Source organism: Abrus precatorius, unplaced genomic scaffold (assembly GCF_003935025.1).
Source record: "Abrus precatorius isolate BTA unplaced genomic scaffold, Abrus_2018 Scaffold7, whole genome shotgun sequence".
NCBI classification, from domain to species: domain Eukaryota; kingdom Viridiplantae; phylum Streptophyta; class Magnoliopsida; order Fabales; family Fabaceae; genus Abrus; species Abrus precatorius.
This window is the reverse complement of record NW_020874417.1, coordinates 20014698-20034161: the sequence shown is the minus strand read 5'-3', so window position 1 is coordinate 20034161 and position 19464 is coordinate 20014698. Positions and strand designations below refer to the sequence as shown.

The following is a 19464-nucleotide window of genomic DNA, read 5'->3' as shown; positions in this document are numbered from 1 at the left end:
AGAAATGTAAGTTTTTTTTTTTCACTTAAAGTCTTTAAGCTATAAATATTAAATAAATTTATTTTATTTTTCTTCCTTCGTTATAAATTATTGTACATATTTGAGATATAAAATAAGGATATTAAAATAGCTCTTGAGGCAGGAAAATTTTTTTCCAAGAACATTCTCTTCATATCTTGCCAACAAGTTATAAAACTAAGGTGCAGGTAGTATAGCCATTCTTTAGCAAACCCATCTAGTGAAACAGGAAAGGCCGTTAGCTTGATGTGATCTTCCTTTACTCCATATGGCTTCATGGTTGAGCACACCACATGGAACTCCTTCAAGTGCTAATGATGGTCTTCTCCAGCTATGTAATACCCTAAATTTTGTAATATCGTTTGATTATTAATATAAATGTGTGGGTTGCTATTTGAGTATGTATTTGATGTATATGATGACGTGGATATATGTGTGTGGATGTTTGAGTTGTATGATGTTGATGTGTATTGAATGATGGTGTGAATACATATATGTGAATGATGTTTAAGATATGGATTGATTGAGGAAAATAGGCTAAGTGTATGATGCAGAGGCATTCTGGCTGCAGTGAGAGTGTCCTGGGAGAGGGGTGTGATTCTGTTGCGTTCTCGTTGTAGCGAGAAGGCAACAGAGAGGGGTGCATTTTGGGTTGCAGTCTCAATGTAGTGAGAGGGCCTCTCTGTAGCGAGATTTTGCAAAAACCAGAATGCAATTTCCCCTGAGATTTTTTTGTAGCGAGAGTGTCGCAATCAGAGGGGTATTTGAGGGGTTTAGAGTTTGGGAAAAATTATTTTCCCACTTCTCCCTTCGAACTCTCTCTATTCTCTTGATTTTTAAGTCATTCTCACTAATTAAATTGCTTCCAAAGCCTTTTGGGAGCTAGATTGAAGGTGGTAATCATGTTTGGGGCTTTTGGAGGTGAGTTTCAATGGCTAGGGTTTCGATTTTTGTCCCTCTTCTCTATTTCCTTGGTTCTCCCTGAGTTTTCATGGAATTTTTCCATGTATTTAGAACAAAATCCGTATGAGAAATGTTTTCATTGTTGAATTGCGTTGTAGGTCTTCGATTTGAGGTAAAAGGGGGCTCTACCCTATCTCATTGTGCTTGAAAATTATTTATTTGGTTGTGTGTTATAATGCGGCTAGGATGGAATGTAGAAGATATGTGTTTTGATGAGAATGGGTTGATTGTGATTGGATCTTGATGGAAATGTGGTGTGCAATATGATGTGATTGATATTTGAGAAATGTTTATGATGGATAGTGGATGTGTATATGATGAAATGAATGATTGTAGGAAGAATTAGATGAAAACAGTGTGATTGAATATCGTGTGGTGGAATATGTGTGTATGTGCCTTCGATTGAAAGTGAATGATATGAGATGAATGAAATGTGTGTGTGGAAGACATAATGAATTGTCAATGTGATTGTGAATATGTTGGAAAGCTATGAATGGTTCAACGATACACTGAGTGTGTGGAAGATATAGGCGGTAGAAATACCTTGGGAAAGAAAGGGTGGTGGTGACACCAATAGTGAGTGTGGGTGCACCACAGGCTACATACTCTCCTCCTAACTCGGCCTCTGACTAACACATTTGCTCTAGGGGCTCAATATTGGATATGTTGTATTCGTTGAGCGAGAGTTATCTGGCGACCACCCATTATGTGAAACTAAGTAAGTCCCTGAGGTTGAGGACATTAGGAAATTGTGATCACAGTGCCACAGTGAGCGTGGCTAGCATGCAGTGAGCGCATGTGGGTGTTGTTTGTTAATTGTTGATGGTGCATTGAGTGCATCTTTATATGAGTTGAAATGAAATGCTGAAATGTGTTATGTTGTAGTTGTTTGATGTGTGAATTTGAGTTATATCGGAAGTGTGTAGAAGCATGTCAAGTGAGTCTCTATGCTTGTATGTGTGTTGATAGTGTAGAGTACTCACCCTTACATTTATTTTTCAGGTGACTAAGACGATCAGCACCGGGCTCAGTGAAGGAATGGATGGAATTGCTATAGGACTTAGAATATTATTTTGGAAATATAATGTATTTGAATTAGTCTTGTAGCAGTCATTTGATATAAATTTGTAAACTTTTCCTTTATTTCCATTTTGAATTACTTCAATGAAACTATGTGTTGGGAATTGTTTAAATGAAAATTTTTATTACCCCTAAATTTTGCAAAAAAGTATTTATTTGGAAAAAATTAAATTAAGGCATTACAAGCTAGGCCATGAAACTTGAGTAACATGTGGATTAATGAAAGACTGTTGTAATCGATCAAAATAATGAGAAAGTAAATGTAGTAATTAGGTTAAGCTAACCTAGGTTGTGTTCCTAGGGATCATTGGATAATTGAATGAATATTAAACACCTTCTATGCATTATGTTTAGAAACAGGGTGAGTTTTCAGATTGATTTAGTAAAAATAGAATTAAAAATTAAATTGGATTAAATTCAATGTAAATGAATGATCAATTCATTGATTAACAATCTAGTCTAGAGTTCTTTATTGGATTCAAGTTATGTTTTTCAATTATCAAAACTTAGCCTTAATATGATCTCTGTAGAATAAGCATTCTGAATTCAATGTTAAACCTAAATCAAGCAATTACACCATTCTTAATGAAGGATTAGCATCTCAAGCATAGAATCTTATGAAATTTCTCTTAATTCAATTCAAACCTTGCAAGAATAGCACTTAACAAAATTTGAATTATATGTAATGTAGAATCTCAAGCAAAATTCAATCAGAGGTTCAATTAAGCAATTAATCATCAATCAATCAAAATCATGTATAGAATTAAGGGAAGAAGAGAATTAGATTGAAGAATTGAAACGTTTCTAGAACAATACCTCAGATCCCTATGATTAGAATGTCAATTCAGTGAATTAATCCAAAAGTTTTAACCTTCCATTATAATAAAACTCAGAAATGCAGAGAAAAGTATCATCAACATTCAAAGAAATGTGGAAGAAATGAGAATTAAAAAGTAGAAATCCTATATATGAACCTTCAAAATCGCTCCCAAAGTTCTCTTTCTATCCCTCTAAAAGTCTAGAAAGGAAAAAATGAGAAAGATTCATAAATTTTGAGCTTGGGATCTATTTATAGTTTTTCCTGCTTTTCTGTCGTGATCACTTTTTGTGAGAAAAGTAACCTCGCACAAGGCTTTTTGCAATGCCAAGGTTCGAAACAATCACTTTTTATAAAAAAAAACAAAAAAAGTGGCCATGCGCAGATGTATTTTTCCATAAGGCTTGCGTGTGATCACTATTTGCACAGAAAGGAGTCATATGCTACATAGTTCCTTCATAACAAGTTTGCACGTGGTTACTTTTGGTGAGGAAAATAGCTACGTACGAGCTTCTCTTCGAAAACTCCTATGGAACGTTCACTTTTGGCAAGAAAAGTGGCAACACACATAGCTTTTCTCTTGAAACCTTTCAGTGTTGCTCCTTTTAGCGTGGAAAGTGATAATGCGCAGCTGAGCTCCTCTAATTAGGCTCTGGAGTGATCACTTTTTATGAAAAAAGTGATCACGCCCATCATGGTTTCACTTTAATGCCTTTGCACTATCACTTTTTGCACCAAAAGTGATCACTTTTTATAACTTTAAATGCTCATAGCTTCCAAACCTGAAATCTAAAATCACAAGTGATACATCAAATTAAAGTTCTAGGAATCAACTATCTATAAAAGAAAGAATCTCCTCAAAAGTTTGACCTTAGAAAAAGATTACAAAATTAATGAACAAAGGTCAAGATAGTTAAAGTAATGAAATTAAAGAGTTTTTTTAATAAAGTTCAACTAATGTAGCTTGGATTAAAATAGCCAAAATTAATCAATTAAGCATAATTAAAAGCCTATTAGCTTAATGAAAAGCTCAAAACATAAGCTCAAAATATTGCTCATCAATTAACCCAAACTTTAGCTCAAAGTCTACATTCAACCCAAAGTATTTTTTATTAATAAGAGAATTTTCATGATTTAATAATAATATAAATTTTTTATACAATTAATATATTTAAATTAAACTTGATTTATATTCATTTTGTTACAAAGAGTTATATTTAAAAAAAATAGAAATATTATTTTTATTCAAAAACCTTCTTTCAACACACACATATATAATCTATCAAAAACGAATAAACAAAAACACATTTTTAATGTTTTTAAATAAATAAATAAAAAAATATGCAAGGCAAAGGGAGCCAAGTGCACTAGTTAGCGTTACCCTGCACCCGCAGCGATAATAACGGCTTAACCGGGATTGAGGCGGCGAGCATAAACCCTTAATCCATAAACCGTAAACCATGTCGGACACGAAAGACACAGAGCAATACGGTGTCCTCCTCTATTACAAGTATGCACACATTCCGAACCTCGACGACCTCCTCACCTTTTACCACTCCAACTGCTCCTCCCTCTGCCTCCTCGGTCGTGTTCGCCTTTCTCCCGACGGCGTCAATGTCACCGTAAGTATTTCTATTTTACCATTCCAATTTCATTTCTCTTTCATTTCATTTTCATTGTACTAGGTTGGCGGCTTCTTATCCTCTTTGGAGAGCCACATTGAAGCTCTCAAGGCCCATAATACCTTGTTTCACGACACCGATTTCAAGCTCGCAACCTGTCATCACCCGTTAAACGACAAAGTTGCTGAAGAGTGTGGATTCACTTCTCTCTCGATTCGGATCGTCAAGGTCTGCTTCTTTATCCTATGTTTTGTTGTCTAATTTTATTGTTGTTGTTGATCTTAACTCATTCTGTTGTTTTAACAGGAACTTGTTACTCTCAGTTCTCATCCCCTACTGAAGTCTCCAGAGATCTCGAATGCTGGAAGGCATCTCTCTGCGGATGAGTTCCATTCTTCCCTTCTGAATGCTAGTGAGTTGATATTTTTTTATAGCGTTGATGATGTATGTATTTTTCATTTGTTATCTTGGTTCAAATTCACTTGTTCTCTTTACCGTGTTAGCGTGTTTATTCCTCCCATTTATCTTCACTATCTAGAGCTTTTGATTGTATTTGCAGAATTGGTGTTGAAACCTGAATCTTCTTTTGTATAATATTGTTGTATTGTAGACAAGGAGAGTCCGGAAAATGGCTTTGTTTTACTTGATGCAAGGAATCTGTATGAAACAAGAATTGGGAAATTTCATGCACCGAATGTTGAAACTTTGGATCCTCAAGTTAGGCAGTATAGTGATTTCTCTTCATGGATAGATGACAATGGTGATCGGTTGAAAGGAAAAAATATCCTCATGTAAGTTTTCCTTTTGAAACATTTTTGTTAAACAGCTGATTAGTGATTTGGGGATAGTATTTTCCATCCCATTGTCATTTATGTACTCAAGTAACATAATCACTTGTGGTTCGGTAATTTCACTTGCTGGTTACAGGTATTGTACTGGCGGAATCAGGTGTGAAATGGCATCAGCATATATTAAGTCAAAGGGTGCTGGGTTTGAGAATGTGTTTCAGGTAAACTCCTGAATTTCTCTTCTCCAGTCTCCATGCACATCCCCCTTTTGAGAACAGAAAGGAATTTTGATTATGTCATGAATTTCTTTTATGTTCACAAGCTATTCATGTTATGAAACCATAGAAAACAGCCCATTGATACTCAGTCACAACACAAGGACCTTGGTATTGGTCTGAATGAATTATGATGACTGTGGAGTGTGGAAATTTTGTGGTATAGTACACTTGATGGAATTTATAATATAACATGGTCAAGACTGAAGAATGCCACACTGCTGGTGACCAATATTTCTTGTAATTTTGTATTCATTTCAGTTATTTGGTGGCATCCAACGGTATTTGGAGCAATTTCCAGATGGTGGTTTTTTCAAAGGAAAGAATTTTGTTTTTGATCACCGGTATGCCTTTTTTAATCCTCACATTGCTTTTAGGCATGAATTTGTATGAATATCTTGTAATCCTGTTGTGATTGGAATATTGATATTACACCAAATTGTTTCATTGCCATTATTTGTTAATAGGAGCTATAGTGGTATATTTTTTGCTTTTGGAATCGATAGACAATGTTTGCTTTTGAATTGAACACATAGTTGACCTAATAAGGTTTGATTGTATCTGTGAACTGGGTCATTCCACTTGGCCCTTTATTGTAAATACTAAATATTATTCAAATAACTGAACCTTTGAACTAAACACTTGTTCCCTAACTATATATAAATCATATTTTCTTGCTGACCCTCTATTTTAATTCTATCAATGTTTTTATTATGAGTGACTTGGTGATTACACCACAGTTCATTTCTCATTTATTTTAAATTTTCATGATTTAGATGTTTTATTATTACCTTGTAAGCTTAATATCCAAATTACTTCTTATGCTCTTAAATCTTAATTTAGAGAACCTAGAAAGACCATTGTGATTTCATTGCTTTCACTATTTAAGTTTCGTTCACATAACTTGCTGCTCATGCTGACGATTTCAATTTGATATTCTTGGCTTTATTTTGCGCTTGGGGGGTGGGGGAGGATTCACTTGCTCTTGTCTTCTTGTAATAACACTTCTGGCTCTTAATGCAATGGTGGCTTAGCCGTCTATATTCATTATTGAAATTGTCCAAGAGTGGGTCAGTAATCTTGAAAGCTGGCCAAAAACAATTCCTTATTTCACTCCTGTGGCTGTAGGATATCAGTTGGAAGTTCAGATCCTAATATTATTGGTACCTGCCTTATTTGTCGCTGTTCATTTGATGATTACTCTTCACGCTGCCGATGTACTTACTGCAGAATGCTTGTTTTGGTTTGTTGTAATTGCCAGGTATGATATGATAATGTGTACCATATCTGTGCCAATATTTCGTTTGCGTATCTCTGAATTTTAACATTCCGAAGGAGTTTGAAAGGGAAATTTTTTTAATAAAGAGAATGGAATCATTATCTCCTGAGATTGTGCTTCTGTTTTGGAAGACTAAACTAAGAACTGTTTAGGGGTGTTATAATGACAGTTTTTACAGTGCCCGCCAATATAAGAGCTTGGTTCTGATTATTTTTGTTTTTTAAAATTGTGCTTAACTTGAGTGTTGCTTTTGAGCTGGTTTAGTTGTAACTGGTTCAGTGGTTCTAGATAATATTAATAATGGCTCGCTTTTGACAAGTATTGAAGTTTGCTATTTGGAAAAATTTGGATTTTTCTCAAATGATGTTCATGAATGTGTAAGCTGTCTACTATTACTATGATCATTAGGCCTTAAAATTCGGCTTCAAGCATGCTTGCATTTGAATACCGTTTATCCTGAAGCTGTGGTTACTAAACCTTGGGTTACCTACATTTATAATTAGTAATGTAGAAAATTTATCCTTTCTCTTCCATCTTTAATTTACTGACTCTATTCTGTTTCTATTTGTCTTCTCTTCTTGCTTCTGATATTATTGTGGTCCACCAGAATGAATCTGCACAATATGTTTGTGAGCTATGCGAAAAGCAGGGCAAGGCTGTTAGGTCAAAGCAGTTAATTGAAGATGGTGAATCAAAAACGTCATTGCCAGGGGTTGAGTTGCAGAACTTTTCTTCAGATACTATGTTCTTGCCTCAAGTGCCTAGGGGAGATGGTAAGGTCTGTGATCCATATCGCTCCAACATACCTTGCTTTCATGTGCTATTTTGTCAAATTTTAAGTTAAACTGATGATTAATCTTACAATTGTCATGTTGCACTGAAAATTTTGCTAGTCTTCTAAAATTTGAAGCGTTTGCAATTTGAAAAGCGATCAGTAATTTACTTGAAGTGTACAATTCCTAACATCTTATTGCATAATGTTTCAGATGTAAGGACCTCAAGAAAACTGAGAATCTTATGCTTGCATGGGTTTCGGCAGAATGCATCCAGTTTTAAGGGAAGAACAGCGTCATTAGCCAAAAAGCTCAAGAAAATTACTGAATTTGTTTTTATTGATGCACCTCATGAATTGCCATTCATTTACCAAACCCCTGTGTCGGCTCTCAATGTGAATTGTGCACCATCATCATCATCATTGCTACCTAGTCCTCCTCCACCTTTGGAGAATTGCAGGAAGAAGTTTGCATGGTTTGTGGCATCCAACTCTGATGGAAGTAGCGGTCCTGATTGGAAGGTAGCAGATGGCCCATTTGATCCGCTTCAATACCTGGAGCAAACTTTTGGCTACGATATTTCAATTTCACACTTGAAGAATGTGTTTTCCCAAGAAGGACCCTTTGATGGAATCTTGGGCTTTTCACAAGGTGCCGCAATGGCTGCCTTAGTCTCTGCACAAGAAGAAAAGCTGAAAGGTGAAATGAACTTCAAATTTGTTGTCTTGTGCTCAGGCTTTGGTCTCCGTGCGGAAGAGATGGAACGTGGCACTATCAAATGCCCTTCTCTTCATATTTTCGGTGATGAACATGGTAAAGACAGACAGATAGCCAACCAAGCTAGCAAGGAACTTGCTTCTCTATATGACAGCGATTGTTCTGTGATCATTGAACATGATTGTGGTCATATAATTCCTACTCGGTCCCCTTACATAGATGAGATCAGGGATTTCCTTGGGCGTTTTCTGTAGTAGAGTAAAAAAAAATGCTCGAGTTTTTAATACTAAAATTTACATAGTTGCTTCTATGTACCACCTTTCTAAAATAATTGTATAATGCTCTATGTTCATGCAATTGCCTCATCAAATGATTCAAATCTAGCGAAGGCCACATCTCTTTCTTATATTTAGCAAGTGTGCACTGAACACATAAGGTCGTGCCCAGCCTGTAATTGATAGGAAGAGGGTGTGCACTGTCAATTTTATCTAATTAAACATTGTATGTTACTTAACGTAATTCTTACTTTTATAGTAGTTTTAATTTTTAATTAAAATTAAAATTGTAGTACATGATGGCAATTTTTTTGTGATTTTAAACTTTCTTTTAAATAGCCTCAGATATAGAAGGTTACAAAAAGAGGGTTAAAGATACAAAAGGTAATTCTAACAATATTTGAAAAAGATACATCAATTACTACATTTTTTGGAAAAAGTAATTTAAGCTGCAGGTAAGCTGGACAAAAATGAGAAGCAAGGATGGAAGTAGATCAAATTATTTATTGGTTTATAGCTTATATCAGGTATAGGATAATAATTTTTTTATCAAACAAGTTAGACTAATAGTAAATTTAAAATTTATTAAATAAAAAGGATTGTGTTTTAGATTATTTAAAAGCCTTTTAAATTTAGTAGATTGACATATTTTTAAAAACATTATTATTAAATTTTTAATATAAATATTTTAAAATTATTTTTTTCAAATATTTTAATTTAATTATTTATATATAAATTTAGACTTGTTAATATATTTAAAGATATATTTTTGAGTTATTTTAATATTTTATTGTAAAATACATTTTTAATATACTTTCTAATGAAATTTTTAACTAAAATATATTAAAATTATAAAAGTACAAGAAAATATATTAAATTAAGAGATAATAATTTTTACAATTAATAAATTTTAACTAATAATTAAAAATATATTAAAAAAATGTTAACATTTCTCATTCTAGTATAGCACAAGCTGTTTTCACCCCAACCCCCAAGGCCAAAACAGAAAAAGTGATTGCAGAAACTTGTGAGACTCTCTCACGCTTAAACCCCTTCGAAGTTTAAACCTCTGGCGTGGCTTGTTGGACACAAAGAAGCTCCAACCAAGATGCAGGGTGTTGTAAAAAAAATGACCAAGATCATTTCACGCAGACAAGTATGTCTTTCCTTCATCGCTTTCAGCTACCTCGCATCTCGTTTTCTTCGAAACAATTTGCTGCTGCCACTGTGGCATCCGATTCAAACACGGAAATTTAGTTTTGTTTCTTCAAATCCAATCAATCACTTCATAACAACTTTGAACTCTTGCTTTTCTGCTTGTCAGTTCGATTGTTCTCTCTCTGTAGTTTACTGTTTCACAGCAATAAAATAAAATAAAATTAGCACTCATATTCGATTTTTTTATACTTATTTGTTTGGCTAAATCTAGGGAATAGTCAAATAATTGTAATTCATTTGTGTTACTCTGAATACTCGGCATTTGCATGTTTTGCTCGCAGATTCTAGGTTTTCGTTCCTATTGCGCTGACAGGGTTGGTGTTGATATTGGACAACCAACCTCTGCATCTCATCCGCAGGTGCTATTTCACAACATGCCTCTCGCTCCTCCCCGACATTTCCATTATATTTAAAAGAAGTTTAGTTACTTTCTGATTTTGCACCTAGGAAGGACAGATATGACGTGAGATAAATACAACATGCACGGGCACATGGATTTAACAAAATGTAGAAAATAGAAGACATGATTTGACTATGGTACAGCATATAAAATTAGCACAAAAGCACAAAACTCTAATCAATGTTTTAAAACTTAGCAGTACTGAATAAAATGCTATTATTTTTCTGACTATTACAGTATTTCCATTTGTGTTTAAATATGAATTGAAAAAAAAAAGGTAAAAAAACTTGTTAAGTGTAGCTAGGACTAGGAGTATTCAAAGTATCCATTAAGTGTTTGACACAGGTACGATAACTATTCTAAAGCGTCTGGGCTTCCTGGCTTGGGACTATATGCAAAGCTAGACTACTTGTTTCTATAGACTAATTAGCATTTTTTTTATGTTACATCTTTTTAGCTACTAAAAGATGGGGAGCTCACACCAGGCATATCTACTGAGGAATACATCCTAAGAAGAAAAAAATTATTGGAACTTCTCCCAGAGAAGAGTCTGGCCATCATTGCTGCTGCCCCAGTAAAGATGATGACGGATGTTGTGCCTTATACATTTCGACAAGATGCTGATTACTTGTATCTCACTGGCTGCCAACAGCCTGGTGGTGTGGCTGTTTTAGGACATGACTGTGGTTTATGCATGTTCATGCCAGAAGCTAAGCCTTATGTATGTTTTATATAGTATCTTCCTAAAATTAGAACTCTATTGTTTCTACTGGAACAGATTCTGCAATATTTATCTATTAACTTTTATTATTCATAAATTATGTAAATTGTTTGCTTATGTGTTAAAAAATTCTTCTATTTGTTTGTTAAATAAATATCCGATCCTTCATCTGATTATTGATAAAAAATCTATGTAATATTTCAATTGTTTTTTAATGATAGATTTAACCATCCAAGAATTTGGTCATTGTGTGTATGATTTTTCTCATGACTTCTTCAGAGTTATAGGATTAATAAGTTACAAATCTTGACGCTGATATAATTTTATAACCATAAATTTGTCTAGGATGTGATTTGGCAAGGGCAAATTGCAGGAGTTGATGCAGCGTTAGATGCATTCAAGGCTGACAAGGCATATCCAATGAGAAAATTGCATGAGGTGAATTGATGCTATCAAGTATTAAAAGCTTTTGCTTCTATAGAAATTATCTAGTCAACTATTCTTTCCTCTACACCTTGAATATTTCCCTCATTAAACCTACTGGGATACTGGCTACTGGCTGCCAATGTTGCCACTGCTTTGTAGCCTAAGATATGCATTTTCATCTCCTCGGTCAAATAATTACTTTGTTTTTATATGATGTTTTAATTTAACATTTTGATTTATTGATTCAGATCCTTCCAGATATGATAAGGGGTTCATCAAAATTGTTCCACAATGCTCAGACTGCAACTCCAGCATATGTGGAATTGGAAGCCTTCAAAAAGTTAGCTTACTGTAACAGTGTAAAAGATCTATCGGTTTATACCCATCAGTTGCGATGGATAAAGTCACCTGCAGAGCTCAAGCTGATGAAGGAATCTGCATCAATTGCTTGTCAGGTATTTTCAACTCTAAAACATGCATAACTGTTTGATGACTAAAAATGCAGTACTCCTCATGAGGCTGTTATATGCACACTTGGGAATTCTACCATTAGTTGGGTTTAGATGCAAATGGTAACCACTGGATAAGTTGAACACTTGAACATTTTCTGGTCTTGAATAGGCTCTTTTGTTGACAATGCTGCATTCAAAGACAAACCCTTTTGAAGGTATGCTAGCAGCAAAGGTGGAATATGAATGCAAAGTGAGAGGTGCCCAGCAAATGGGGTGAGCCTTTTATGGAATGATTTGACCTCTTTAACATTTTTTTCATGGGCAACTACTTCATGTATTGCTATTGATAATTTAAACATAGTAATAGAGAATTTCACTAATAGAAAGCAAATTCAAGTTTAAACATCATTTGTGTCCATAATTAATAATATAATATTTCTTTTCTTTTTCTCTTTATCAGATTCAATCCTGTGGTGGGTGGTGGGCCTAATGGAAGCATTATACATTATTCTAGGAATGATCAGAAAGTAAATTCATTTACTTATTGCTATCTCCTAGTATGTTGAATTTCATGTTTCTAAACTTTGTCATATGTTTGGAAGATAAAACATGGAGATCTTGTTTTGATGGATGTTGGGTGTGAGTTACATGGTTATGTTAGTGATCTTACTCGTACCTGGCCACCTTGTGGTAGCTTTTCTTCTGCCCAGGTTAGCATTATTTAAAGCCTTTAAGCAATTCTTTTCTTGAAGTAAAGTTATGTTTATATTCTTGATTTTTCTTGTCTCTTGATATTCAATTTATAAATCAAAAATAGTAATCTGAAAGAAGCAGATTGCATAGTCCAAATTTTCTATTGCAGACCTCATTCCATCATGGGGTGAATCATATGGATTCTCATTTATGCACATTTTTCTCTTCTCAAACATAATGCACTTCTTCTGTATCAATTTCTGTAAAGTGAGATGATAACTTCACTTTTGGTTCTTGTAATATGAATTTTTTTGTCTTGCTATGATAGGCTGAGGCTTTTCAACATTATACTTCATTTTGACATGAAATCTTATTTTTCCTTTCTAGAGGGTAGGGTGTCATGAGATTTCCATCTCAGAAAATAATTGGAAGTGTATGAGTATCTTGAAGTTGATTGGTAGTTTTGGTAATTGAATTTGTTCAGGACTACACTCCCAAGACTTGAGGGAAAAGGCATTACATCAGGTCAATGGCCTCTTGGTAAATACTAAAGAGTCAATTTCTCACTTAAAGAAGTTAGATGAAGCTTACCTCTAGTTGTGATTGAGGTTACAAACATGCTAACCACCTAGCTATATAAGGTGTACTGCAGAAAGAAAAGCAAAGGAAGCAGGGAATTAGAGGCACATGGCTATGACAGAAATATGAGTGGGGATTATTTTTGAGGAGTGCATTGTAATTTGTAATGACTTGCAGACATAGCAGGTGGGTACAGACCAAATTCTGTAAGTGAGATGGAATAATGAGAGAGGAAACAAGGAGGGATAAAGAAAGTGAGAATTGAGAAGGGAGGAAGCATGTGTCCAAGAGTCTTCACTGCCTCTGTCATTTTCCCTTTGAACCCCTTCTATTTTGTGTTTATCTTCAGTATTTGGTACAAACCCTTATTTGATACTGATATCACCAGCAGAAGAAGCAACTAAATGAGGTTTCTTCTATTAAACCTGTTCTAGTTCCAAGTTCCTGTTGACATACTTGTTTGAAATTTCAATAAACAACCAGAAGGCTTGCTCAATTATATGGAGCTTTGTGACAAAATCCTGAAGATGAGTATGACTCATTAATCAGTCATTATAGCCAAAATGAAGATTTCTGTAAATACAAATATGGTGAATTGTTGATATATGCTCTAAACAATTGGTTCATGCATGGGCGTTCAATTTGGGGTAGATTCTCTCTCTCCTCCTGGCCCTTTTCATTAGGGAATCAAATGTGCCTAATGCTTGAACCTGCCCACCAGAGGGGATTGAAACAATGTGATTTGAATAGGATTTTTCTCTGCTTTTGCTATTCTATGACATAAATGTTTGAAACTTCATTTTATCTCCTTATTCATACCCAGTGAAATCTGAGATGAAGTTAAATTGCTCAATCCAATGTTGCTTTGTTTTATTTGTCTCGTGACTTTTTCATTAAAATGTCATGGTTTCTTGTATATTTCAGAAAGAGCTTTATGCGCTTATACTGGAAACAAATAAGCATTGTGTGGAACTCTGTAAGCCTGGTGTCAGTATAAGGCAAATACACAACTATTCGGTATTTCCTTTTTCTTAATTCTTTTATGATTTGCTGGTGATGTAATAGAGTAATTGTCATTCATGGCCTTCATATAGTAGCTTAAGCTTATAGGAGAGCTGGTGATTGTCATGGTATTAGAGACTTAGAGTCTCTATGACATGATCTAGACTTTAATCCTTGCCTCCCTCATGCTTCTAAATGAAAGTTGAATTTCATCTAGTAGCTTAAGCGTATAGGAGACTTGGTGAGTGATACAATTGATAGTCATTATGATCTGAATCTGCATATGTTTTCTATTATGCTTTTTTTTTTTTTTTTTTTTCACTTCATGATGGGATTTAGAGGAATAAGCAGTACTTCAGTAATTTATCAAAATTATGACATTATTTGGGAAATGTTTAACAGAGCATAGAATCTTATGGTTATTAAGTAAAAACAAACCAGCTAATAGCGATTTACCTCAACATATATTTGGTAATAATATAGCATTATTAGTATGTGCAACTGCATATTTTAGAACTTTTGGATTGAACAAAATATTGCTTGTGATTGTTTCTATTCCAGTATAAGCAAACAGATACTAAATTATGGTTGACCTCAAAGTGGATGTTGACTGTTGTTTTATGTGGGACTAAAGCCTAGATTTCTCTTAGTATCCATTTTTTTATGGAGAAACATTTGTGAATCTTAGCTTTGTCATATGACTAATTTTATTCTTGATCAGTTGGGGAGGTACATAAGGGAGGGAGAGCAGAGTGGATTCAAATATCTCTGGTTTCTGTTTAGGTTTGTAGAAAATGTCTAGGTTTGAAGGTATCTATCACTTGACAGTAAATTCTGTCTCAAGATTTTAAATGGAATTGAATCTGTAAATACAAACCTTCGTTTTTCATTATTGTTCCCCTGGAAAACACTTTCAATATTTACTTTGCCCTGTGCACTAACACTGTCATGATCACTAACACCCAATAGAGTGTTTTAATGCCGTGAATATCTCCTTGATAGACTCTTCTATGTTTGTTGAGTGTCATCTTGCTTTTTCTTTTCTTTTAAATACTATATTATTGTTTACTCAACTAGCTGCTTGTAGCTTCTTCAGTTATAAAATAGTGAAACATGTTAAATGGTCTGGTTGCATAGGTTGAAATGCTGAAGAAAGGACTCAAAGAGGTAGGAATCTTGAGAGATGTTGGAAGCAATTCCTACAACAAGCTGAACCCAACCTCTATAGGTAGCTTTGTGGGCAAATCTTGTCACTGACAGAGCATGCAACATCTGGCCTTGAGAAAAATTATTATTTTAGAGATTCATAATTTAGTTTGAGGTTTAAAAACAACAAATTATAATGGTAGCTAACAGAGACTGGACATCTAATCATGTTTTAACGATCCAGGTCACTATCTAGGAATGGACATCCATGACTGTTCAATGGTCAGCTTTGACTGTCCTCTGAAGCCAGGTGTTGTAAGTTGTTTCCTTGACAAGCAGCAGTTTCATTTTTCAATTTCTATAAATTTGAGATAATTTCTACCACTGGAAGATAATTGCTTGTCACTTTCAGATGTGTGTAGTGAAGATTATTGTTTATTCCCATAAAATTACAATGCAGTTGTTTTTGTTAATAAAGATGAGAATATGGACAAGTTGATATAATAGGAAGTTTTAAATTTTCAATATTTATGAAACAACAAATTATTAGACAATGTAGTTTCTGCAAACTATTTTTTTTTATGTTAATTCCCCACTTTATTTTGCAGATGTTTAAAGAAATTCCATCCTCAATACTAGTGATTATAAATAATAGTCTGCAATTCTTGCATTCTCATAACCCAAACCAACCCTAGAGGTAACAAAAAAGTAAATAAAAATATCACTTATGGAAAGAAGATAATGTGTGTTCTAAAAGGAAGTAACATAATGGAGAGAATGAATTCATTCTGCAGTTCTAGTTCTACCCACTCTGTTAATAAACAATTTAGTGCCTGTTAGGAAGGTACTTCAATCTGTTTAATACCATCATTAATTGATTTCAAAATCAACCATATGATACTGAAGTGTCTCTTTAAATGAATATTGTTGAATGTACCCAATTACTGTTTTCTAAACATAGTTTGCACCTAAGGTATCTATTATTGGTGTCTATTCAAGTTTAAAAGGCATATTCATTTTATAAAGTACTGGTTCTGCACTTCCTTCACTTTCTGTTTTATTTTAAAGTTAATGTAGTGATTTCTAAAATTCACCTTTTGTTCCAAATTTTGAAAATTTACATGCTGGGGCACTTTGCTGGTGATTATCACCACATATTTTATGTAATGAAAATTCAAGGTAATTTCTGGCATAATTCTGAGTACGTTTATTTTTTGCTGGGCGAGGAATTAGGTGGTGGATATACCTAGTTTTAGACAATCTCATTGAAGTTTGGTTGACTGCTTGTGTCGACTTGTCCAGTATGCTTTATAGATGCACATGGACATTCATAATGTGTAGTTGACAGCCTTTTCCCTTTTAATGTGTGCAGGTAATAACTATCGAACCGGGAGTGTACATCCCATCATCTTTTAATGGTCCAGAAAGGTACTTATTGAGGCTGATTAAAGAACTTGTTTTAACAAGTTGATTATTACAAATTGAAAATTTCCATTGGTTGCTCCTGTTGTGCAATTTTACCCTGGTTTACCAGCTATTTCTACAAAACATGCCAATTCATTGGACTTCCCTTCCATTGAATAGCTTCAAGAATTTTGCCTTTCTTTTTTCCTTCCAAAATTTTGGTGCATTTACTAGTATGCTAAAGCTTGAGTTGGGTAATCCTGATTGCTTCTAACTTCCAAGGATATTTAGCACTGTTTTCCCAGCATGCTCGTTTTCTTTTGGAATTTCTCTGGTCTTTTTTGATTCCATCAAATGCGAGTGACAATAATGAGAATGAGTGGAGAGTTTGTTTGATAGGAATTTGCAATGAGACTTGTTGCATAGGGAGTTTTTATTCAATCAAAAGAGAGAATACATTTGCATAGGGACTTTCTGCACTTCCATCGTAGCCCCATCGCTAAGGTAGTTTTGTCATATAAAATACATTTTATCTACTCATTTGATTTGGCTGACCAAGTATGACTGCTCATATTTTATCTATCTAATGAAATGACTATTCCATCCATTCCCATTTGCATTGCTTTTACAACCAGTCCATTGAACCCACTGGGACCTGAAGTTCTACATATGTGTAGCTCTTCAATTATTTAATCCATCAAGAAATGCGTGTCCATTCCATTGTTACTTCAGATCTTGAACTTCTTATTTGGGAATTAAGAATCATACTTGTTAAATTAATCTGTTTCAGTTGCAATATCAATTGTACATTGCTAACATAACATGAATTTTATTTCTTTCTCATCTGTATTCTAGTAGTCATTCACTGTCTGTAACTCCCATTACGGCATTTAATTAATCTCAATATTTGTTTAACATATATTCCATGTGAGCGTTTTTAAGTTCAGTCTTCAATCTTTGCATTAAATGTTTCTGTTACATGTATGATACAATCAATTGTGGAAGATGTCCAATGCAGGTATCGAGGTATTGGCATAAGGATTGAGGATGAGGTTCTCATCACAGAAACAGGTTATGAGGTAATTTCTTTAAAAGTACTGTAATTGAAACTAGCATATTAATTTGTGCAGCTAGAGAAGGTGCAGACTGCGCTTCTTCTGAGCGGTAGAATAACATGTGTATTACCATTGTAATAGAGTTTTTTTAAAAGGAGAACAACAAAATGAAGTCTCTGATAAACGGAACCACGAAAAACTAAATTACAATTCGAGCATATACTTTATCCTTAAAAAATCAACTAACCACTTGCGCATATAAAACTGTTGCTAGCTGTCAAAATTAGATAATTCTTTACTCAGCATCAGCTAAACTTTTTGGTTTCATCTAGATTTTGACGGTTGAAACAGTTGTTGTCAAAGCCAGCCAAACTTTTAATGTCATAATGCATGGTTGAGTGATACACATCTTTAGTACCCTTGTTTTTTCAGGATACCAGTGGCCTTGATGAGTAGTCAAGTATTTTATCTGTTGTTGGTTCTCACAGTAAGCCTTCGAAATCCATAAAGTATGAGATTTTCTTTGGCTAACAAAGAAACATTTAATGATAACTTACAGAAACCAATAAATACTTGCCCTCTAATTAGGAAATTGGTAGCCTAGAAAATAATCAAGGTACCAGAGTAAACCCCATCAGTGGTCGTGTCATTAATAGGAGTTAAATCCTTAGAATATTTATCAATATATGTGTATGCGTAGCGAGAGAGATTTTAGATGAAGTTTTTATGTGTTTGTGGTGATGTCCGTTAATAAAACCATAAAATATATTATAATACACGCAATGATGTTATTGGATATCGTTAACTAATATTATGCAAAAACAGGTCTTAACAGCATCAATTCCAAAAGAAGTGAAGCAAATTGAATCATTACTAAACCACTGCCTCGGAATTGGAGTGGATAGCCAAAATAACATGAGAGCCACATCAAGTTGATATTCCCCATTCGCATTCAAGAACCACCACGACATTGAATCCTTGAGATGTGATGGCATGGGCCTAATTCTAGGAGCGGTTACGTTTTTTATTTATTTATTTCAAATCTTTTAATTTTCGTTTCCTGGATATTAATTTTTAACCTCTTTGACGTCGAAATAAACAAAAGAAAAGAAAGGGGCGGGGGGGTGTCTGCCATTGATTAGGCTTGGATTGGTCCTTGATTTTAAGTGCTATTGATCATTTCCTGTCTGGTATCTCATTGTTGTAACTTGTAAATGATAGATCATATCATCAAATGGTGAGTACAGATAAACCTTTCACAGCAGTTGGAATGTAATTTTTTACCCAAATTTTATGACAAATATATTAATAATCTTTACAAACCCTATATTAGAAGATTTGATTTACTAAGCATAATAATTGCTTTTTTGTTATTTATCTATTTCTAGAGCAGAAATTGCATAGTTTATAAATCAATCATTTTATTAAAATTAATTGCTATTGTTCTTAATTCACTCTTTCTCAGTGATTTTATTTTGACTCTTTAAGACTTTTTTAATAATATAAATATTTTATATGAACAAAAGTGTATTAGTTAAAGAATAGTATTTAATATTGACTTGAATTTTTATATGGACAAATAAGCAGGATTTTTTCTGTTTGAGAACATAAATAAGAATATAAATGATATATAAAATAATCAGTTAGGTGCTAGCTCTACAATTTAAAATAAGATATATAATATGATGTCTCAGACTACTAATCAACTAAAGGATTGGTTCATTTTGAAGAAACATGAAGTGGCTTCATATAAACTAGAGA

General features: G+C 33.9%; 2 protein-coding genes across 4 annotated transcripts; both read left to right on the top strand.

The window, feature by feature from the left end:
* Positions 1 to 4251: 4251 nt before the first annotated feature.
* LOC113871235 (rhodanese-like domain-containing protein 6) lies at positions 4252 to 15315 on the top strand. Of its 3 annotated transcripts, XM_027508193.1 has the most exons (10): positions 4252 to 4500; positions 4564 to 4728; positions 4807 to 4912; positions 5111 to 5291; positions 5428 to 5509; positions 5825 to 5907; positions 6692 to 6824; positions 7450 to 7615; positions 7829 to 8314; positions 15236 to 15315. In XM_027508193.1, exons 1-10 carry the CDS (start codon positions 4339 to 4341, stop codon positions 15238 to 15240), a joined length of 1569 nt encoding a protein of 522 aa, XP_027363994.1. In that variant the 5' UTR covers positions 4252 to 4338; the 3' UTR covers positions 15241 to 15315. The 3 variants fall into 3 exon arrangements, with proteins under 3 accessions (XP_027363994.1, XP_027363993.1, XP_027363995.1); XM_027508192.1 differs by lacking the exon at positions 15236 to 15315 and having other exon boundaries at positions 7829 to 8682; XM_027508194.1 differs by lacking the exon at positions 15236 to 15315 and having other exon boundaries at positions 7450 to 7620; positions 7829 to 7968.
* Positions 9594 to 18799, top strand: LOC113871237 (intermediate cleaving peptidase 55, mitochondrial). The gene is made up of 14 exons (XM_027508196.1): positions 9594 to 9763; positions 10107 to 10184; positions 10683 to 10946; positions 11292 to 11384; positions 11621 to 11827; positions 11994 to 12097; positions 12285 to 12351; positions 12427 to 12534; positions 14021 to 14113; positions 15236 to 15326; positions 15489 to 15559; positions 16617 to 16672; positions 17667 to 17727; positions 18529 to 18799. The coding sequence occupies exons 1-14, from the start codon at positions 9716 to 9718 to the stop codon at positions 18637 to 18639; spliced, it is 1452 nt and encodes a 483-aa protein (XP_027363997.1). The 5' UTR covers positions 9594 to 9715; the 3' UTR covers positions 18640 to 18799.
* The last annotated feature ends 665 nt before the right edge of the window (positions 18800 to 19464 follow it).

Bases quoted from the DNA above. Each gene is read 5' to 3' on its own strand.
- LOC113871235 (XM_027508192.1), top strand. From the start codon at position 4,339: ATGTCGGACACGAAAGACACAGAGCAATACGGTGTCCTCCTCTATTAC. The intron at 4,729-4,806 runs GTCTGCTTCTTT...TTGTTTTAACAG, and splicing joins TCTCGATTCGGATCGTCAAG to GAACTTGTTACTCTCAGTTC. The intron at 5,292-5,427 runs GTAAGTTTTCCT...TGCTGGTTACAG, and splicing joins AAAGGAAAAAATATCCTCAT to GTATTGTACTGGCGGAATCA.
- LOC113871237 (XM_027508196.1), top strand. From the start codon at position 9,716: ATGCAGGGTGTTGTAAAAAAAATGACCAAGATCATTTCACGCAGACAA. The intron at 11,828-11,993 runs GTATTTTCAACT...GGTCTTGAATAG, and splicing joins CTGCATCAATTGCTTGTCAG to GCTCTTTTGTTGACAATGCT. The intron at 14,114-15,235 runs GTATTTCCTTTT...CTGGTTGCATAG, and splicing joins GGCAAATACACAACTATTCG to GTTGAAATGCTGAAGAAAGG.